Consider the following 22988-nt stretch of genomic DNA (forward strand, 5'->3'; position numbering starts at 1 on the left):
GAGGAAAACAAGAAAAAAATATTCTGAATCTCAGAAGCCAGAACAGCTAGAGGGATCGCTGCGCAGTGAAAGCAGCAATCCCTCTTGCTGTTCTGGCTTCTGGGATAGCTGCGCAGCCTGCATTCGCTCCATAAGACGCACACACATTTCCCCTTACTTTTTAGGAGGGAAAAAGTGAGTCTTATAGAGCAAAAAATATGGTACTTGACATGGACAGCGACCTGGAAATTAGTGTAGATCACCATCCAGCACTTTGATCGGGTAAAATAAATGATAAAAAACATAAACACCCCAGAACTGACATTTAATTTGTCCTTCCATGCTGGATGTTGGTTAAAAAAAGGACACTGGATAGGAAAACATTATTTTAAGCTACGTTGCGCTCAACATTTGCTTTTGGAAAGTGACAAAACTAATACAATTATTAAATCAAAAGTAATTACCCCTTGCAACACAGGACTCATCCATACTGCCATGTAATGTAGATAGTAACCTTCCCATACCTCCATTAATTCTCTGCTATCCATATGACAGTCTTTAAATCACTGTCTTCCCACACTTCCCTCCATCAGTCTGGACGTTCTCATTCTATGGATTCATCAAAAAGAAAACGGCACGAGAAATTCTGGGTTGAGAGAGGGAAAGTTGAAGAAGGTAGTGATTTTGAGGAGAGTAGCTTTGGGTACCTCTAGATTCTCACTTTTTCTGAAATTTGCTTGCACAAAGCTTACATAGTGGCCACTTCCCCAAACATTTTCAAGACCCCAAAACATGTGACCAAGCACTTTTATTTCTGCAAACCTAATATTCTGGCATGTGCATACTATGGGCAGAAATTCACCCCAGAAAATACTGACCATTCAGAGGCTTTACTTCATCGTTTCTGTTTTCTTTCAATGCAGCTCCATCCCTTCCTTAGCACTGTCTCCTTTAACAACTCTGCTGGAGAAACAGTATCTTTTGGTGAGAACAGGGAAGCACAAGCTGGCTTTGATATTACTAACATGGTCACTTTTCCAAATAACTCCTTCGTGAGAGTCAAGGTTGGAAGGATGGATTTGGAGGCTGCCCCAGGTCAGGAATTCTCCCTTGATGACAACCGAATGGTATGGCACAGAAGTTTTCACCAGGTGGGGCATAATTCCAACATCCATGAGATATAGGAAAACAAAATATTATGCACTTATAGATCATCAGCCCAGCACATACCTGGTTTTCCAGCATGGTTCAAAACATTTTGTGCATTACATCTGATGAGCTTGCTGGATCAGGCCAATGGCTGTCTGTGGTAAACAAAAGCGCTCTTTCCTCTTGTGGTTTTCCTCTTGTGGCTTCTTGGGTGCCTGAAGGGGGATAAAAAAATGGTCAGTTTGGTCCTGCCTTTGGGATAAGTACCATATTTTTTGTTCTATAAGACTCACTTTTTCCCTCCTAAAAAGTAAGGGGAAATGTGTGTGCGCCTTATGGAGCGAATGCAGGCTGCACAGCTATCCCAGAAGCCAGAACAGCAAGAGGGATTGCTGCTTTCATTGCACAGTGATCCCTCTTGCTGTTCTGGCTTCTCAGATTCAGAATATTTTTTTTCTTGTTTTCCTCCTCCAAAAACTAGGTGCGTCTTGTGGTCTGGTGCATCTTATAGAACGAAAAATACGGTAGTTTAGTGTCTTCTTACTTCCAGCTGTGGGTTGGAAAGCAGAAGGCAAACATGCTATTAATTTCTCTGTGCTAATTTTTTAAAGTGTTTCTTTAAATGGGCAGGTTCCACCCCTTTCTGTGTGCAACCCAAGTTGTCCTCCTGGTTCCAGCAAGGAAAAGAAGGAGGGGGAGCCATTCTGCTGCTATGATTGTACTCCTTGTCCTCAAGGCAAGATTTCATCCCAAAAGGGTAAGAGACACAAGAGGTATACCTTTCAAACTATACGTCATGTTAGAAGTTGTTGAAAAGATTAAGCAAATAATTGGTACATATTATTTGATTGGAGGATGGCAGCACACATTTTTAGAAAACTACACATACTTCAGGGCAACAGTATTTGGGTTCATATGTTGGTGAAAGGAGTGAAATTTAGATAACCAGTAATTACACTATGGCATTGCAAATATTAAGCTGGAACATTAATGGCTTTAACTCCCCTGAAAAAAGGAAGAGGGTCTTTCACCTACTTAAAAAAGAACAATTGGACTTGATTTGTTTGCAAGAAACACATGTCATAAGGTTACACAGGAAGACATTAATAATAAATTAAATTTAGATAACCTTCCCATTCAAAGGGCAACAAAATGAAATTTCTCCTCCATCCCTCATGGCAGACAGCCCCCATAAAGGAATATGGACCTTTCCTAACAAGAAAAGTTTTATAAACCAAGATCTCATCTTTGTCAGAGATTAAAATGCAGCAATCAATACTGAGGTACATGGAGCAATGAACTGAGTATAAGACACTTTCCTTAGCTCCCGTGCTGAACAATTCATAGAATTTATTGTTAGCCCCATTGACCAATTAAACTGCACAATGTAGTTTATATTGGTGACAAGTCAAAAACAGGTATGTAAAGGAGAATGCCAAGATCCAGGTATGGGGCAAGTACTCTTTGGTTAGAGAATCCCAGCAGAGATTTAAAATCAAAAATATTAAGAAAAGTAAAGCATGGCAATATAAGCTGTTAGAGCTTTAAAATATGCCCTTCTAAGTTCTTTCCAAAAGACCACACATTGGTAAGTTAAAAATTGGGTTACTACTATTAAAATATCAAATTCGTGTGCATTTACACACATCAGTAAGAAAACCCAGACGGTAAAACTTGGATTAGCAACAGTAATAAAAGTAACTAAATTATTGGTATAAGGAGCACAAGAATGGCTTGTAACAGCCATGCAGTCTGAGCTTGGAGCAAGCAGTTCAGACATCATCAAACTCTGAGCTTCTAAAGTAGATTTAGGACTCGGAGGCTTGATTACCTAGTACCTCCCAAGATGAGCTAAACCTGGCAGGACAGCTTACTCTATGGTCTTAACCCCTTCATTCATTAATTAGACTTAAGCCTGACTGGTTATCCCACAGCTTCTGGGGAGTTAGCAAGCCAGTACAGAACACCCCACATAACCCATCACACAGCGCTGAGGTGGGGTTCTTGTGCATCACTTTGAATCTAGCCTGTTTGGAATCTTCTGTGATACTCCCAATCTAACCTGAAGAGATACTGCCAACATTAGTAGCTGCTTTTCAACATATCTGAAATCTGAGTGTTTTTCCTCTCTCTCCAGACATGGATGAATGTGTTGCATGCCGTGAAGATCACTATCCACACAGGAACCAATCACAATGCATTCCAAAGACCATCACCTTCCTGTCCTTTATAGAGCCTTTAGGAATGAGCTTAGCATTGTTGGCTCTTTCACTCTCTCTCCTGACCGTGGTGGTCCTAGCCATCTTCATTAAACACCAGGACACACCACTTGTCAGAGCAAACAATCGGGACCTCACCTACACTCTCCTCACTTTCCTCCTGCTCTGCTTCCTCTGCCCATTGATCTTCCTCAGCCCTCCAGAAAGCGTGAGCTGCCTGCTCCGACAAATGGCATTTGGCCTTGTTTTCACAGTGACCGTTTGTTGTGTGCTGGCCAAAACGATCACGGTGGTTCTGGCCTTTGTGGCCACCAAACCAGGATCCAGAATGAGGAAGTGGGTGGGGAAAAGACTGGCAAGCTCCATTGTGATTTCTTGTTCCCTTATCCAAGTGGGCATTTGCACTGTGTGGTTAGGAATGTCTCCCCCATTTCCTGATTCTGACATGCACTCTGTGATGAGGGAAATCATTCTAGGCTGTAACGAAGGGTCAGTTGCCCTGTTTTACTGTGTCCTGGGCTACATGGGCTTTTTGGCCATTGTCAGCTTTGTTGTGGCCTTTTTTGCCAGGAAACTGCCTGACAGCTTTAATGAGGCCAAATTCATCACCTTCAGCATGTTGTTGTTTTGTAGTGTTTGGATCTCCTTTGTTCCGGTCTACCTGAGCACCAAGGGGAAATACATGGTGGCTGTGGAGATCTTCTCCATCTTGGCCTCCAGTGCTGGCTTACTGGGCTCCATCTTTTCCCCAAAGTGCTACATCATTGTGTTGAGACCTGATCTGAACAGCAAGGAGAAGTTAATAAAGAGGAAATAATAAATTATCCTATCATCTTTGTTTTTTGTTTTAGTAGAATGTGGGCAATGTAATCTCTCATTATCCTTATTGTATGGTTATATTTTTTTTTTGTTTAGTTGCAATTGCTATTTGCAATTTATTTGAGAATTATCTGTGGTCACTGTGAGACAGTTTTCCATAATCTTTTTGGACTTCATGGTGCATTTGGAAAACAAAGAAGCTGTAATGGATACCACAAAATATTGAGGCCTGTTTCATAGGATTCCCCTCACCCGTGTCTTTCTGCTATCCCTCTTGTTTTCCTTTGGCCTGCTTTTACAATGAAGGTTTGTGAACACCCTTTTGCCTTGGAGATGGGGACAGGGGAGGAGGTATTTGGTAAGGCTAGCTATGAGTCCTTTTTATTTGTGTGTGTGCTATGTTCTGTATTCTAAATTCTTTTAAAATGTTGATTGATTTTATTTGTCAACTTATATGACTATTGGGTCTTATGATATTTTTTGCTTTAAATCATTGGTGTAGGTCTTGGGAAGGAAGTCCAATTCCATTGCTGGTCATGGAGCAAACTAGAAGAGACATTTGTTCTGTTTTCTTTTCACTAAGCAAGCCGTAGGTATAGAGACCCGTGCTTAGGTACATGTGAATGTCTGAACTTCCCTGGGAGTTAGCATGCTGTTCCTTTATCTTCACTACCTGGTAAAAGCAGCAGGAGGTGGTATTGTAGCCAAGTGGGTCTTTAACTTAGACATTCATTTCTGACAATGTCCTCTAACCAAACGATGCCCAGGGAAAACCAACCTTGCCAGGAACCCTGAGAAGTCACCCAAAATTCTGAGTCAGGGTACTCAAGCTTTTTCCTGGACATCCAATGACTTTCCCCAAGACGAAAAGCAAAGGTCCACTCTTTGTCGCCTCAGCCACAAGCCGACAAGTTACTCAGTAGCTATAAGCAAGCTGTCAGGCACCAGAGCAAAAGCTTACAATAAGAAGCCACAAAAGCAAATAGAAGCAAATACTTTATTAGGAGATCACAGTACAAAACAGAACAATTTTACCTTAAAATTACAGTTAAAAAAAGGTACAAAGACACCTTTGGTACCTGAGTACAGACTGAAAATAACAGGAGCTGGCTTGTCTCACCCTAATCCCAACAATTAGAGGCACAGGCCCCACCAGCAAGCTTTATCCAAGCATACATGGTTGTTCTGAATGGGGACCATTTGACCTAGATCAAAGACCATTGTAAAGGCAGAAAGGCCTGGATGCAAGAAGGTAGATTTTTGTTTAGCCCAGGGTGGTCCAACTTTTTATACCAAGTTGGCTGCAAGAGTACTTTGACATGGAACCCGCAGGCCTCACACAGCATTGTCTCACTGTGTGTGTGTGTGTGTGTGTGTGTGTGTGTAAGCACAATACAGTGGTGCCCCGCAAGACGAATGCCTCGCAAGACGGAAAACCCGCAAGACGAAAGGGTTTTCCGTCTGCAGAGGCGCTTCGCAAGACGAATTTCCCTATGGGCTTGCTTCGCAAGACGAAAATTGACGAAAATTTTTGGGGGGTTTTTCCGCTCCAAAACCCCTTTTTCTGAATCGCTAAGCTGCTAAAAGCATTTTAGCAGCAAAACCGCTAATCCCCCAAGCCTTAAAAAGCCGTTTTTAGCCCTTAAAATGTCAATAGCGCTAATAGCACTACTCCGTCAATGGGCTTGCTTCGCAAGACGAAAAAACCGCAAGACGAAAAGACTCGCGGAACGGATTCTTTTCGTCTTGCGAGGCACCACTATATTCTTCCCAGCAACCCTTGCTCATGACCCCCTTCCTATCACCTCACATCCAGTTACCTGGCAACCTTTCAAACCCGGATTCTGGATTTTATTTCAAATTGTATACATGTAATGGGCAATCGGGCTGGAGAGAGTGGAAAAGTACAAAGGCCGTGTACCTTGGGAAAGTGTTACTTGGTGGCCTTGACAAAACTGATAGGGTACGGCTGGAAAATTGGTTGTTTTGAGAACAAGGGAAAGAGAATCTTGGCAAGGGCAGAGTGAATCGAGTAGAAGGAGTATTGGATATTTTAACTCTGTTTGGACCTTTTTTGATTGTTTTAATAGTAACTTATTGGACATAGCAATTAAAAAGCAACCAACCCCAAGTTCAGGCAGAAGGGGATAAGCCTTATGGTGAATGGGTGGAATTCTTTTATGAATTGAGAAACGAGTTGAGGAAGGAGATAAAGGAAAATTCGGATAAGACAGCAGATAAACTTATAGCCCAAATGGACAAAAATACTGAAATGGTGACAGAGCTGATTATTAAGAGAGAACCAGTGACAAAGAAAACAGAAGCGGTGGAGGTCTTGATGCAAGGGCTGGAGGAACTTTTTAGAAAAATGGAAACTGTGATTGATATGAAGAAATACCAGGAGACACTCAGGGCAGATATGGATGGCATTGGGGGTAGGCAGGAAATATTTGGGAATGCATTGGTGGCTGAAATAAGGCAAAAATTACTGCCTCTGAGTCTACGAGGAGACTGTGAGGAAGGTAAGCAGGATTTTAAATCTGACTTAACTGATAGTCACCTTCCTGTGAAATTTAAATATGCCAAAGTTAGGAAAAAGAATGGGAAACACTTGTTGTATATGTGCAAAATAATGTAAATAAATTGATACATTCGCAGGCTCAGACTACACAGTTGCAATCAGCAAAATTTAGATAATATTAGAAGAAGAATAATTGATGAAGTACGTGTGAGGAAATGCAGAAGAATTTTGTTAATATAAGGAACCAGAAGAGGTAATGGAGGGAAGTCATGAGGTCTAAAGAAAACAAAGATAAGGTTTTGAAATGTTTGCGTGAATGGGGACAAGGGGAGGAATTTGTGGGGTTTTTTTGGTAGTTAGTTGTGGAAATAAATGTGAAAAAACCCAATAAAAATTTATTTACATATACATATGTAAATAATATATATAAAACTAATGAATAGACACCAACATTATTCCGTTTCTCTACACCCTCAATTATTCACCTATGTTGGGTCAAATGTTCAGATAATCCAGTGCCCCACCAAAATTGTACCATCCCTTTTTTGTGGTATATTGAATTCCATTATCATTACCACTTCTGACTGAGTGTTAGAATCAGATCTAAGCAGAGAATTTGGCTGGTAATTTTTATTCTTGTTATGTTATTCCCCAGCCCACCAACTCATTCATAACTTCTGCATTTCAACGTATCACGTTGTATATCTTAGCTTAAAATATTTTAAATATTCCTGATATTTTATATCCTTTATTAACCCACCTTAATGTGTATATTATGATATTTTACTTGTATCAATTTTGTTTTTATTCTGTTCAGGTCTATAACAACATTTTTTTGCCAGTTGTTCAATTTTCCTGATGTAACGAGACCTAGTTATTACCTCATCGGTAATTACCAGTCTTGTCATAAATAAATCTCCCTTGGATAATGTCTCAATGGATTTCTAGAGAATACCAGCCAAAGTCTAAACAAGGGTATAAAAACCCCTTCCTGCTATCCTAAGCAAGGGAGAGGTCAGAGAGGAAGGATTTCTGCTTTTCTATTTGTTGAGTTGCAAAATAGGATTTTAATCTGTGAATTGTTAGAGAAGTGTTGTTTGTGACAAGGCAGAAAATTGAAAATATGTTCTAGATGGAAATGAGTGTTTCTGATAAGAAATAGTATTTGCCTCAGTATGCTGTTGTTTATTGTGCCTCTTCTCTTTCATTTGCCACATATGGTGTGCAAACATACCACTAATTGCGCCATCCAAGATCTGTCCAGAATTCCACATGAATATTACCAACCTGGTCATCTTATTATGGGCGGACTTGCTTCTCACCTCTTTACTTCTTTTGGCAAAGAAGACTTCACAGAAAGGCTACCTATCCATCAACTTCTTGATATCTTGTAAATACTTCATGTGTTAAGTAATCAGATGATACAAAAACATTCCCCAGCTCTAACCGGGCTTACTCAAAAGCAAGTTCCACTGATTTCAGTGGGATTTCTTTCTAGGCATAAATGGTGGTGGTGGTGGGGGGGGGGGAGACTTCTGCATAGCTGAGGTGTTGGCTTGGAAGGAGGGAAATGGAGATCTGAATGTGTCAGTGAGAAGAGGCTGCCTGTTGGTGTGCTCTCTGCTCCCCATATCCCACCAAATTTATTCCAAGAAGAGTTTAACAATCAGACCCACAGCTTAAACTTGCTTAGTTTGAGATAGAAAGTCCTTCTCTGTTTTGAATACAGAAAGCCTGTTGTGAGGGGTCTTAAAGCTCATTTCTCCTCTGAGGTAAAGTTCTAAGAGTCCCAGGTGTTCTCATCCCAATCAGGCTAGACTTTTATGATGCTCCTAGTTATAAATGTGTCACAGCTACTCCATTAAGCTAGGCTATCTACTTCTCTGCAGTTTGATGCAACTCTTTTGATCAATACCTGTAGATGAATGTAAGTGTATGTTTTGCGCTTTCACATTTCACCAAATGTTGCAGTGCAGTGTTCCAGTCAAGTAATGTATACAAAATGCATATACTGGGGTAAAATATAAATATATATATATGCATATATTAATGAAAGTGGTATATGAAAGTGGAATGCAATGAATTCTTTAAGGGGAAATTGCTTTGCAGATATGTGCATGTCAGAGCACAATTTGCATGAAAATGTTGAAGAATTGTCATGAGGTCCTAATTTCTATAAAAGAAAATTGTATAGCATATATCCCAAGTATACAGCATAAAATTCTCATTGCAGTATTTTGCCAAAGAACTACCAGCATATCCTGGCCTTGGCCTTTGCTGTCAAGGAGGTCAATGAGAACCCCAAGATCTTACCTAATATCACCTTAGGATTCCACATCTATGACAGTTACTTCAATGAAAGGATGACCTACCGGGCTGCTCTGAATCTTCCCTCCACACTTATGCCCAACTACAAGTGCAACATCCAGAAACACCTGGTGGCAGTTATCGGGGGACTGGACTTTGATTCCTCTCTCCAAATGGCAAGTATCTTGGGCATCTACAAGATTCCTCAGGTAAGATGCTGCCTTGGGGACTTCACACTCATTCCCCATGATCATCTGATGATTTTATTTCCCCTCAAGCATTAGTATTCATCCTAATCCTTTCCTACAAAAATCTGTAAGTGTTGGACATCGCATAAACATGTGTTTCAAAGAAGCATCATCCTTATTTATTCTCCAGCACGATGGCATTGTAGATACGGAATTTCCTTCTGTACAAATGTCCAGTATATTCTAAATTTTATCTTTTGGTGTATAAGAAATAGTTTATAATCTAGAGACACATTTGTTACAGAAGCTAAAATGCTGTCCTACTGTTCAGGTAAAATAGGAACCCCTAATTCATTATTCCATTAATTTCTCAGCGCATGTCAAGGTGATTAATTGAAATCAAATACCTATATCTATAACCAATTGCTCTAGCAAAGCAAGGGGGTTGAAATGGGGAAGGAAGATGAGGGGAAAGGGAAGGGAAGCTGCACTGCAGGACTGCAGGGAAACTGGCATGCAGCGGTAGCAGAGAAGGAGGGGCACGGCCTACAAGCACAGGGTGCACTCATGGAGGCTAAATCTGTGACTGCCCCCAGTTTTTTGGAGCCCCCCTCCTGAGGCTACCACCTCATCTCACTTCTGGGCAGGCTGGCCCTGGAAGCACATACCCAGTCCTTCTACGTTTATGGATTATGTGCCTTTATTTTCCTTTAGCTCACTTATGGCTCCTTTGCTCCAGAGGATGCTGGTCAAAGCCAATCCACTTCCTTCTATAGGATGGCGCCCAATGAAGTCCATCAATACAGTGGGATTGTTGAGTTAATTCTGCATTTTGGTTGGACGTGGGTTGGGTTGCTTGCTGCAGGTAATGTCAGTGGAGAGAGATTTATTCACACCCTGAAAACTCTGCTTTCCCAGAAAGGCATTTGCCTGGCCTTCTCAGAGAGAACCGTGAAAACGGCATATTTGACTGAGTATTACGCCATGTATTCCCAATGGATCCAAATTTATCAAGTTATTATGGAGAATAAAGCCAAGGTTATTGTTGTCTATGGAGAAACAGAGTCCATGCTTAGCTTGCGAATAATGGTAGCACTTGGTGCTGTGGACAATGGAACCAAGACATCTGAGGGCAAGGTGTGGATTCTGACAGCACAACTGGACTTCAAAGCACTGACCTTTCAAATGAACTGGGATATGCAACTCTTCCAGGGTTCCCTCTTCTTTAGAATTCATTCAAATGTTGTACAAGGATTCAAAGCCTTTCTTCAGGTCCAAAATCCATTTGAGGCAAATGGAAATGGTTTTCTCAAGCAGTTCTGGGCACAGGTCTTTGTCTGTTTATTTCCAAACTCCAGTACAGAGGAGCAGGCCAGTGGAACCTGCACTGGAGAGGAGAAACTGGAAGATCTCCCGTCATCTGGCTTTGAGATGAGCATAACAAGCCACAGCTATAGTGTCTATAATGCTGTCTATGCCATAGCACATGCTCTACATGCCATGTTCTTGCCCAGGACAATATTCAAGGCAGTGGTGGAAGGAGGGATGCAAGAGTTTCAGAAGCTAAAGCCTTGGCAGGTAACGCCTATCCCGTGGTACAATTTATTAAAACTGGGCAGTGATATGTAGCACAGTACCCTGAACATTTTCGAGCACTCAGTGCAGGATCATATCCCCTCCGTAACTTGTGTGCAGGGAAGCAGGAGGATATAATCCTGCACTGTGCCACTCCTTCCCACGCAACTTCTCTGCACACAATTTAAGAGGCAGATCTGATCCCACACTGAGAGGAGAGGTGAGAGCTGGCTGAGAGTGGCAGACAAAGCTGAAAAAATGTAGCTGTGGCTGAGGAATGGAGGTGGGAAAGACCCCTAAAATGGCTGTCCATGACCAGCATAAAAGGGGGGGGGGAGGGTTTTAAACATTTATTTATGTACGTACGTACTTACTTATTTACTTACTTACTGAAATTGTTAGTTTAAGTTATCTTTGTTAGAAATCCTGGGAAGCCAAGACCCAGTTTTCTGGCAAGGACTCTTTGGTGAGAGAACTCCAGCAGAGATTTAACATGGCAAAATAAAAGTGTGGAAATCTAGATTGTAAAACCGTAAATGTGTCCTTTCCGCTAAACCCCCAAACTCTCCACTTCCCTATCACAAAGATGGACCACACATTTAATAAGTCACAACAATCAAAGATCAGATTCATGTGCTTTTCCATATAGCAGTCACAAAATGGTAAAATTTCCTAAACTATTGGTATAGAAACATTAGATTCAGACTCCATTCTTGTCAGAATCAAAGGAGGTTGGTTAAAATATGTGGCTAGAGGGAGTAGCTCACACACAGAATTCACATGTAGACTGAGTAGAACAAAAGGCTTTGTTACCCATTTCCTCCCGAGGTGAAGGAAAGTGACTTAGGCTAAGTTTGGTAGGACAGCTTACTCTATGGCATTAACCACTTTGTGCATTAATCAGACTCAAGCATACTGGTTACATGAGGCTGGTTACCCTAGAATTCCTTTGGGACGGGATACAGTAATACCTCTGCGAATGTCCGCCTTGTCTAGCGTCCGTTCCAGTGAACGCCCACAGCAAACTTGAAAGTATCATAACGGGTTACTTCCGGGTTTGCTGCTTGCGCATGTGCAGAAGCGCTAATTCGAGCTTTGTGCATGCGCAGAAGTACAAACCACTCCGAGCACATGCGCAGACGTGGCGCTTTGCCCTGCGTCCTTTTTGGCTAGCGGCTGGGGCTCCAGAACGGATCCCAGTCGCAAAACGAGGTATGACTGTATACAAGCAGTGGGACCTAAAAAGCATGGATTTCCCACCTCATTTCCTCTTTTTTGGGGGGAATACATTGGGATTTTCCCATAGAAAACAATGGAAATCGTCAGCTTGCTATGTGAACACTCTCAGGAATGGATTATGTTTGCATAGCATTACCTGCATATACTGACAGTCTGGAGGCATCCTGAGTGGCAATAAGGAGAGACATTAACATTACTTTATGATTTCTATTTTCCTTTCAATGCAGCTCCATCCCTTTCTTAGGAGTGTCTCCTTTAACAACTCTGCTGGGGAAACGGTATCTTTTAGTGCAAACGGGGAAGTAGAAGCTGGCTTTGATATCACCAACCTGGTCACTTTTCCAAATAACTCCTTTGTGAGGGTCAAGGTTGGAAGGGTGGGTGTGGAGGCTACACCCGACCAGCCATTCACCCTTGATGACAACAGAATGGTGTGGCACAGAAGCTTTCACCAGGTGAGGCATAATTCCTACATCTATGAGAGAGAGGGAAATAGAATGTTATTGTACTTACAGATCATCAGTCCAGCACATACCTGCTTTCCAGCCAGAATCAAAACATTTTCCTTGAGAATAGTAGAATCATAGAGCTGGAAGTCATCCCGAAAGTTATGTAGCCCAACCCAATTTGTGCCAGGAGGACCAGTTTTAGTTCCTTCCACACCGGGGGAAAAAATCCCACCTAAGTTACCATCGGTAAAGGGACCCCTGACCGTTAGGTCCAGTCGTGACCGACTCTGGGGTTGCGGCGCTTATCTCGCTTTATTGGCCGAGGGAGCCGGCATGGCCAGCATGACTAAGCCACTTCTGGAGAACCAGAGCAGCGCACGGAAACGCCATTCACCTTCCTGCCAGAACAGTACCTATTTATCTACTAGCACTTTGATGTGCTTTCGAACTGCTAGGTTGGCAGAAGCAGGGACCAAACAACGGGAGCTCACCCCATCACGGGGATTTGAACCACGACCTTCTGAAATTAATTATCCTTCAGGTTTCACATTTCTCTGAATTTGGGGACCAAGATAATAACACAAAGTTCCAAATTCATCATCATCAAGCCTTTTATTGGCATCACATACAAACATCCAAAACAAACCAATACAGAATTATCACTTTCCCAGGGGCACAAAACATTTGCTAAAAGAAAGGAGGCAGAGCAGTATATCGTCACAAAAGTTCCAAATTATAGGGAGGCTTCTAAGCATGTTCAGCCTTTTTAATACTTTCTGCTCAGTATGGGAAGGCTGGTGATGAACAAGTATTCATTTTATGTATGGGGGGGAGGGCTGGTGAAAATGAACTCCCAGTTCCCTTCCCAGTTTAGGCATTATTTTCACAGACGGTCAGTTTCAGCATTATTTTTTAAAACTACAAATAACAAAACAAATAGTTTGGTCCTCAGTAGTTTAGTGTCTTCCTACTGCTGGCTTGGGGGGGGGGGGGAATGAAGTCCAAAGCATTAATAATTTCTGTGTGCTAAAATGTTTATGTGTTTCTTTAAATGGGCAGGTTCCACCCCTTTCTGAGTGTAACCCAAATTGCCCTCCTGGTTCCAGCAAGAAAAAGAAGGAGGGGGAGCCATTCTGCTGCTATGATTGCGCTCCATGTCCTCAAGGCAAGATTTCGTCCCAGAAGGGTAAGAGACACGAGATATGTACTTTTCAAACATATGTCATGTTAGACGTTGTTGGAAATGTTAAGTAAATAGGTAAATAATTGCTAATATGGCAGACCCTCCAAGTGTCCCTATTTTCCAGGGACGTCCCTGAGTTAGAGAAGCTGTCCTGGTTTCTGATTTGATCCCAGAATGTCCCACTTTTCCTTCAGATGTCTCTATTTTCATTGGAGAAATGTTGAAGGGTATGAAGTTATCTGACCCCCCCGATCTGTCTGAAGGCAATCCTATATGTTGTTGTCATTTAGTCGTTTAGTCGTGTCCGACTCTTCATGACCCCATGGACCAGAGCATACCAGGCACGCCTGTCTTCCACTGCCTCCTGCAGTTTGGTCAAACTCATACTGGTAGCTTCGAGAACACTGTCCAACCATCTCGTCCTCGGTCGTCCCCTTCTCCTTGTGCCCTCAATCTTTCCCAACATCAGGGTCTTTTCCAGGGAGTCTTCTCTTCTCATGAGGTGGCCAAAGTACTGGAGCCTCAGCTTCACGATCTGTCCTTCCAGTGAGCACTCAGAGCTGATTTCCTTCAGAATGGAGAGGTTTGATCTTCTTGCAGTCCATGGGACTCTCAAGAGTCTCCTCCAGCACCATAATTCAAAAACATCAATTCTTCGGCGATCAGCCTTCTTTATGGTCCAGCTCTCACTTCCATACATCACTACTGGGAAAACCATAGCTTTAACTATACAGACCTTTGTTGGCAAGGTGATGTCTCTGCTTTTTAAGATGCTGTCTTAAAAATGCTATATATGCTATATAGGGAAGGTTTTTTTAATGTTTAATGTTTTATTATTTTTATATATGTTGGAATCTGCCCAGAATGGCTGGGGCAACCCAGTAAGATGTGTGGGGTATAAATAGTAAAATTATCATTATGGAATGGGACATCCCTATTTTCATCAGAGACATGTTGGAGGGTATGATATGGTAAGAATTTACTTCTAAACCACTCGTTCTTGACGAGGTGAGGGAACAGAGCTTTAAATAAACTCCAACAAAGAGAATATGCAAGCAAAGTGTCCAGTAGGGACCTGGTTTATTAGAGAAGCTATTGCAATGGGGCAGCCTCGCTAAATCAGTTGTTCAGCTAACCGCCAGTTAGACAAACTTCCTGAAAGCACATTTTAACAAAGGTTTTTCACACATAAACATACATCATATAACATCATTATAGAATGCGTACCACAAGAAAGGTTACACGTCGAGGGGTGAAAAGTCCCTGTATTATGTTTCCCCTCATTTATCTTGATTACCCAAACTCTGGAGCTTCAGGTATAAGCTTTTACTCACATATTGTACACTTTCTTTGAAAACTAGGCCTTCAGAAAGTGCCATAATCCATTCCTGTATCTTCCCACAGCTTAAGGAATCTCAAGGAATTCACAGGGATTGTAATTTAAAACACCCTAGCCACTTGTGCCCTCTAGCTAAACATACAATCCTTCAGGGGCAGATGAGCAAGGAATGCAGTGATTCGGCAGTTTATCTGGTATAGGGGAGCAGCATAAAAGAGTTACAAAAATGCAGGAATACATGAATCAAAATCATTCTCATACGTTCTATATAGAAAATAAATGCAATTTCTATGGGATATACAAAAAAGTATTGATTGTCTAAAGTAAAAATTCTACATTGGTAATATAGGCATTTTTGTACATATTGTTTAATTGGAGGTCTGCATCAAAAGTTTATAGAGAAGCATACATTTTGCAGGGTAACTGTGTTTTGGTTAATGTGTTGGTCAAAACAGTGCAATTTAGATGACTTTCCCAGTCAAATTTCAATAAAACCAAATTTATCCTCCATCTCTATTGGCATACAGCCCCAATAAATGAATATGTACCTTATGCTAAAAAGAAGAGGCTTATCACCAATGATCTAATCTTTGTTTGAGGTTAAAATAAGGCAGGCAGTACTAAGCTAAATGGAACAGTGATTTGTCTTGGTAGAAGACACCTTCCTAAGTTCCTGTACTGAACAATTACTGTATTTTTCGCTGTATAGGATACACCCGACCATAGGATGCACCTTGTTTTAGAGGGGGAGAACAAGAAAAAAAAATTCTCCCCCTCTCTGCTCAGCGCCCCTTCAGTGAAGCGGCAGGAGAAACGGAGCCCCTTCTATTTCTCCTCCCGCTTCGCTGAAGGGGCGCTGTGCAGCTCTCCCTCTCTGCTGAAGCCAGGAGAGTCTTGCTCTCCTGGCTTCAGCAACAGGAACCTGAAGCCTTTGGAGCACAGTGTGAGTTCCTGCTGCGCTCCAAAGGTTTCATGAGACTATCCCTGAAGCCTGGAGAGCGAGAGGGGTCGGTGCGCACCGACCCCTCTCGCTCTCCAGGCTTCAGAGAAAGCAACACGTAGCCTTCGGAGCGTGGAGGGAGCTCTCCCTCTGCCCTTCAGAGACTTCGCATTGCTATCGCTGAAGCCAAGGAGCCTGCATTCGCTCCATAGGACACACACACATTTCCCCTTCATTTTTGGAGGGGAAAAAGTGCGTCCTATAGAGCGAAAAATACGGTACTACAAGGAAGAATTGTATTTGTGGTTACCAATCTTTTCCATCTAAACTGCACAATGTATCTTATGGGGACACCCCAAATAACATAGCACACAATGCTGAGGTGGAGTTCTCATGCATCACTTTCAATCTGGTTTGTCTGGAAACATCTTTAACCCTAACAGTTCCATACTAGCAGCACTGGAAGCTCGACAACACATCTGAACTCTGAAATGATTATTTCCTCTCCAGATATGGATGATTGTGTTGGGTGCCCCGAAGATCACTATCCAAACATGGAACAATCGCAATGCATTCCAAAGACCATCAGCTTCTTGTCTTTTAAAGAGCCTCTGGGGATGAGCTTAGCATTGTTTGCTCTTTCTCTCTCTTTCCTCACAGTGGTGGTCCAAGCCATCTTCATTAAACATCAGGACACACCCATTGTCAGAGCAAACAATCGGGACCTCACCTACACTCTCCTCATTTCACTCCTGCTCTGCTTTCTTTGCCCATTGATCTTCCTCAGCCCACCAGAAAGAGTGAGCTGCCTGCTCCGACAAATGGCTTTTGGCCTTGTATTCACAGTGACCGTTTCTTGTGTGCTGGCCAAGACTATCACGGTGGTTCTGGCCTTTGTGGCCACCAAACCAGGATCCAGAATGAGAAAATGGGTGGGGAAAAGCCTTGGAAGCACCATTGTGTTGTCATGTACCATTATCCAAGTGGGCATTTGCACTGTGTGGTTAGGAACCTCTCCCCCATTTCCTGATTCTGACATGCACTCTGTGATGAGAGAAATCATTCTAGGCTGCAACGAAGGGTCAGTTGCCCTGTTTTACTGTGTCCTGGGCTACATGGGCTTTTTGGCCATTATTAGCTTTGTTGTGGCCTTTTTTGCCAGGAAATTGCCTGACAGCTTTAATGAGGCTAAATTCATCACCTTCAGCATGTTGTTGTTTTCTAGTGTTTGGGTCTCCTTTGTTCCGGTCTACCTGAGCACCAAGGGGAAATACATGGTGGCTGTGGAGATCTTCTCCATCTTGGCCTCCAGTGCTGGGTTACTGGGCTCCATCTTTGCTCCCAAATGCTACATCATTGTCTTGAGGCCTGATCTGAACAGCAAGGAGCAATTAATAAAAAGGAAGTAGTAAATTATCCAATCATCTCTGTTTTTCGTTTTACCAGAATATGGACAATATATTCTCTTTCTCCACATCATGTCATGTATTTTATGTTTTGTATTGCCTGGTATTTTCTGGAAATCTTCAAAGATTTTAATTTATGTCCTTTGTTACAGCTGAAACAAGTAACTGTTATGGATTGAGCTTTGCTTTTGGTCTTTGAGCAGGACATCTAGCTTGTGCCATTGGTTTTTCAATCCTGGTTAGACACTGCTCTCCTTTCAACACACTGTAAAAAGGGGAAAACTCCAAAGAGAACTAAAATGTGGCAGGAAAGATGCTGAAAATAAGAGATTGTCTTCAAAAATCTTCAACAGAAAAAGCTTTTTGTTCTTATGGTTTGGGAAGGGGTGGAAGACGGCTGGCGAGGCCATACATTGGACCAATGTGCTTAAGCCAACCAGGCCTTAGGGCCTATTTCCCACAGCACAAGACCATGTTCATCCTTGAACCCATGCAGCTAAGTACGTGGATTTCTGTGCAGTCACTGTGACCTTGATGCAAGCATGCACCAGACACTCAGGTGGTAAGCTGCACTAATTGATGGCATGCAGGTATATCTATGAACACAAATGAATGGGGGATGGATCTAGGCTGTGTCTATGTGTATAGTAAATAAAAGCATATTCAGCTGCTGTGAGTACTCCATTCCTATTTTCAATCCTGGGAAACATTCCCTGATTTAACCTATCTTGTCTGACTGTTCTCATTATCTATCAACATAGAAAGAGTTATTTTGAAGTGATTCTTAATATTGGAGGTAGCCCCACCAGATTGCTGTTTGGGATATAGGTGGCATAGGAGGACAATGCGATTTAGTAACAGAAGTAACAAATGGATACCATGTAACATAAAAACTATCCCATTTCTCTATACCCTCAATGATTCAGGTATGTTGGGTCAAATGTTTAGATTATGCTATGCCCCAAAAGATTTTGTACCTTCCCTCCTTTGTGCGCACAGAACAACCACTTTCAAATACTAGCTAGTTCCAGCCATACTGTAGCCAGTAAGACAACTAATAATCCTCTATATTGAATTCCACGATTATTGCCACTTCCAAATGAGAAGAGGGCTAGAATCAGATATAAGTAAAGTAAAGAATTTGGCTGGTAATTTTATTCTTGTTATGTTATTCCTGCCATCCCACCAACTGTTTTTGTTTTTACTCTGTTTAGGTCCATAACTTCACAATAAAGGATCTGTATTTTCGATCCTGTGAAGGGGGTGTAATCTCTTTTTCCTCCGCCCTGCCCCCAACAGCTCCAGGTGCAAAACCTTGGAAATTACCTCTTTTGGTGGCACATATATTATTTATGTGCATTTGCATGTGTGCATTAAGAGGTAAATTAAACTGTCTCCATTAGAGGTCAATAGAACCTGTTTTTATTTTACCAGTTTCTCATTTTGCCTATCTTAAATTCAGTTCTCCACATTTTGGCAACAATTTGTAATTCTTTTTTTATTTTAAAATATCCTCATGAAAATTCTTAAGATACACAGCCAGGCCTGTGATGCATCTAGTAATGGAGGAAAATGCTCCCAATCTCTATATGCATTGGCTCAGAATAAACCAAGCAATTTCCCCTTCTTCCTACAAAATAAAAAAAATGCTCAGCTTATTCCAAGTCAACTGAAACAAATTGAGACCCAAACATAGTCCCCACCATTTACCTGAAAGTCTTCAAGACCACTTCCCACATCGAAGCCTGCTCTTCAAACTATGGGATAACCAGCCTTCATATAACCAATGTGCTTAAGTCTAATTAACACATGACAGGATTACCTGTCTTGGCAGGTTTAGCTCACTTTGGGAGGGGCCAGGCAATGAGGCCTGTTGTTTCCCTCCAGTGTACCAAGAAACGCAACATGTGAAGTCTAAGATGGTTGCTCCAAGCTCAGACCACATGGCACTCACAAGCCTCTCTTGCATTCCTATACCAATAATTTGGAACTTTCATCACTATAACCAAGTATTTCTGCCTCTGTTTTTTGACTGATGTATGGAAAAACACATGAACTTGACCTTTGAAGAGTTTGTAAGTAAACCAGTTCTTAACCTACCAGATGTGTGGTCTTTTTGTATGCTAAGGGAAAAGTGGTTTTTTGGAACATACAAGGTCATATTTTAAAGGTCCAACAGCCTATATGTCCATGCTTTACTTTGCTACATGATTCATGATTTAAAATCTCTGCTGGGGTTCTCTCACCAAAGAGTACTTCCTACAAACCTGGATCTTAGCATACAGGGAATTCTCTTTTTTTATAACTATTTTTCCTTGTCACCACCACAAACCATCTACAAAACTCAGTCCCCTTCACCATCCTTTTGTCTTGTCTTGGTATAATTGTCAGTAAACTAATAAATAAATGGTCAGGTGAGAAATTTAAGGACATTAGATTAATCATTTGCACTAGTCAGAAGAAGCATTTCAGCATTGATAACAGAGTGACCCATTCTTATTTTCTTCCTCATTGCAGTTAATTCTGCATGCACTTTTGTTGTCCCATAGAGGGACAGAAACCACTTCAAATGAAACCCCACAAACATGTTTTTTTGTCATCTGTTGGATTTTTTTGATGCAAAGAGAGATAGTTATTATCTAATCTGTAATTATCACTTTTGTCATGACTAATTCTCTCTTGGATAATGTCTCAATAGATTTGCAGAGAATATCAGCTAAAGTCTAAACATGAGAATATAAAAAACCCTACTTGCGATTCTAAGCAAGGGAGAGGGCAGAGGAAGAGGCAGGATTTTTGCTTCTCACATTATCAAGTTGTAAGATAGAATTTTAATCTGTGAATTGGTAGGCAGGTTCTGTTTCTGTCAAGGCAGAGTATTGTACTGAAGCTAAGGTTCATGTTCTAGATGGAAATGAGGGTGTCTGATTAGAAATAATATTTGCCCCAGTATGTTGTTGTTTTTTCTTGTGCCAATTCTCTTTCATCTGCCACATTTGGTGTGCAAACATACCAGGAGTTGCACCATTGATGATCTTTCCAGAATCCCACATGAATACTACCAACCTGGTGATCTTATTGTTGGCGGACTTGCTTCTCACCTCTTTTCTGCTTTTGACAAAGAAGACTTCAAAGAAAGGCTAACTACCCATCAACTTCTTAATACCATGTAAATATTGCATATCTCAAATAATCATCTGGAACAGAAACATTCCCCAGCTTTAACCTTGCTTACGCAGAAGCAAGCTCCATTGATTTTAGTGGGATTTACTTCCAGGCAGGGTGTATGTGTATGTTTGTGTGTGTGTAAATTGGTAGTCTACTTCTGAATATTGAACTTCACCTCAGAAAGTTTGGAATGAGGGCTCTTAAAATCTTGCCTCTCCTTCTGAGGTGGATTTCTAAGAGCTCCAGGTGTTCTTATCCATGTCAGGCAAGATTTACAGGATACTTCTAGTTGAAAATGTGTCACAGGTCTGAAAATGATGAGAACTACTCCATCGAGTTAGGCTACTTGCTTCTCAGCATTTCAATACAGCTTTCCTGTTGGATCAAATCAGTAACTGTATATAAATGTTGCGTATATGTCTATGCTATGTGCTTTCAAAAGATTTTAAAGGTCTCTACTGATGTCAGTGTGTGGCTGTCAAAGTTGTGCTGTTACTGTGCTGTGGGCCTGTTCAGTGATTGCTACTTGGTGATAGGGGAAGAGAAGAAGGGGGAAGAGAGACAATTGTGTTTCATATTTATAGAAAGGGCCTGGATCAGGTACATTCATTCTCAATAGCCTGAGCAACGACAGACTGTAATAGGCTGAAGGTTCCGATCAGTGAAGAATGACAGTTAACTGTCAGTTGGTACAAGTAATGAGTGAGGTTTGAGGGAAAGACCAGAGAAAGCTGAGGTGAAAGTTGACAAAGAAGGTATCAATATTAAGCCAATTATCCCCAGTGTGTTAATAATATCTTGTGGTGAAGATTAGAACAAGTGAGCTGGTGTCTATTTTAGGCTGTCCAGTTCTCACCAGATGAATGTCATAAAAGCAGATTTTTTAAATGAGCTCAACTGTCCAAGCAGTCAGAAATACAATTGGATGAACTTTGAGGTCAGAGACAGATTAGTTCAGCTGCTAGTTACAATTTGTGATTGAATTGGGCAGGAGTGGCGGAATAGGGAATCTGGTCTGAAGCCTTCAGAGACTGGCATCAGCAACAGCATCTCTGGAATCTTTAGAAAGTGTCATCAAGTACCTGTACTTACTTACTTACCCAAAGTAAGTATCGGTATTCCCTTATTGGAGAAAGGGAGGGAATTTAAATCAGTTCATATTTAAACATGCACCTGCTAAAATCTGCCTAAAGAGATGAGGAAACACAGCTATCATTTGCCATTCACACTTCTCCAAATTTTGCAGCGCAATTCTCCAGTAATGAAATGTGTCCAAAAATACATACACTGGGATAAAGTGTCAAAAAAAAATGCATATATTAGTGAAAGTGGTATAGAAGTATACAAATGGAATGCAATGCACTCTTTTAGGGGAAATTGTTTTGTAGATTTGTGTTAAATTGTGTTAGAGCGCAATTTGCATGAAAATGTTGAAGAATTGTCATGAGGTCCTAATTTTTTAAAAATAAAATTGCGTAGCATATCTCCCAAGAAATCAGCATAAAATTCTCATTGCAGTGTTGTGCCAAAGAACTACCAGCATATTCTGGCCTTGGCATTTGCTGTCAAGGAGATCAACGAGAACCCCAAGATCTTACCTAATATCACCTTAGGATTCCACATCTATGACAGTTACTTCAATGAAAGGATGACCTACCAGGCTGCTCTGAACCTTCCCTCCACATTTATGCCCAACTACAAGTGCAACACCCAGAAACACCTGGTTGCAGTTATTGGGGGACTGGACTTTGATACCTCCCTCCAAATGGCAAACATCTTGGGCATCTACAAGATCCCTCAGGTAAGATACTGCCTTCATACTCATTCAACATGATCTTTTCTATGCAGAAAGGTTTCGTACTATAGAGAAATAGTTGTGAATGACAAAGGAGCGTGGCCCTGCCTTTCACAAAAAGTGTCCGGTATGCTTTGCACAATTTATTAAAGTGTGTAGCATAAAATTGTCAGGTAGTATTTTTTTTTTTTTACCAACAACCAAAACACAAACAGTGAAAACAGTGAAAACCCCCAGGTGGCTGATGCATTGGGTATACATAATCAATAATAACATATTCAAATCAACCATATGTACAATTCTATATAGCTTAACACTCCTCCCTCCTCAAGGTTTATTTATCTTTTAACATTTTAATTGCCCCAAATTGTTCAAACCTGCCCAAATAATTCAGTATTTTCTCAAACCAATCCACCTCCTTCTCACTGACCTTAAACCCTTTCATTTTATGTATCTTCACAGTTAGATATTCTAAGATTATAATATTTTCCAATTTTCCCCTCCATTGGTTCTCCCCTAGCTCTTCTGCATTTTTCCAACTACTCGCTATAACCTGTCTGGCTACAGTTACCATCAATTTTACCCATTTACATTCCTCTTTTGTTTCTACGGTGCTACTCAGGCTAATAAGAACCATTAATTTAGATATTTCCACCTTCCTACCCACAATTCACGATATTTATATACCAATCTGTTTCCAGAATTCATTAAC

The 22988-nt window shown here is 41.3% G+C and overlaps 1 protein-coding gene across 1 annotated transcript in view; it reads left to right on the forward strand.

Annotated features, from left to right (window-relative positions):
• Positions 1-22988, forward strand: part of LOC310661741 (uncharacterized protein) — a 173020-nt gene that overhangs the window by 21905 nt on the left and 128127 nt on the right. The window contains 8 exon segments of the mRNA XM_083408085.1: positions 903-1130; positions 1759-1885; positions 7942-8077; positions 8921-9203; positions 9897-10760; positions 12224-12451; positions 13505-13631; positions 22095-22282. Coding sequence (XP_083264211.1) covers positions 903-1130; positions 1759-1885; positions 7942-8077; positions 8921-9203; positions 9897-10760; positions 12224-12451; positions 13505-13631; positions 22095-22282 — 2181 coding nt within the window.

This window comes from Podarcis tiliguerta, assembly GCF_965153285.1.
Source record: "Podarcis tiliguerta genome assembly, chromosome: 13".
NCBI classification, from domain to species: Eukaryota; Metazoa; Chordata; class Lepidosauria; order Squamata; family Lacertidae; genus Podarcis; species Podarcis tiliguerta.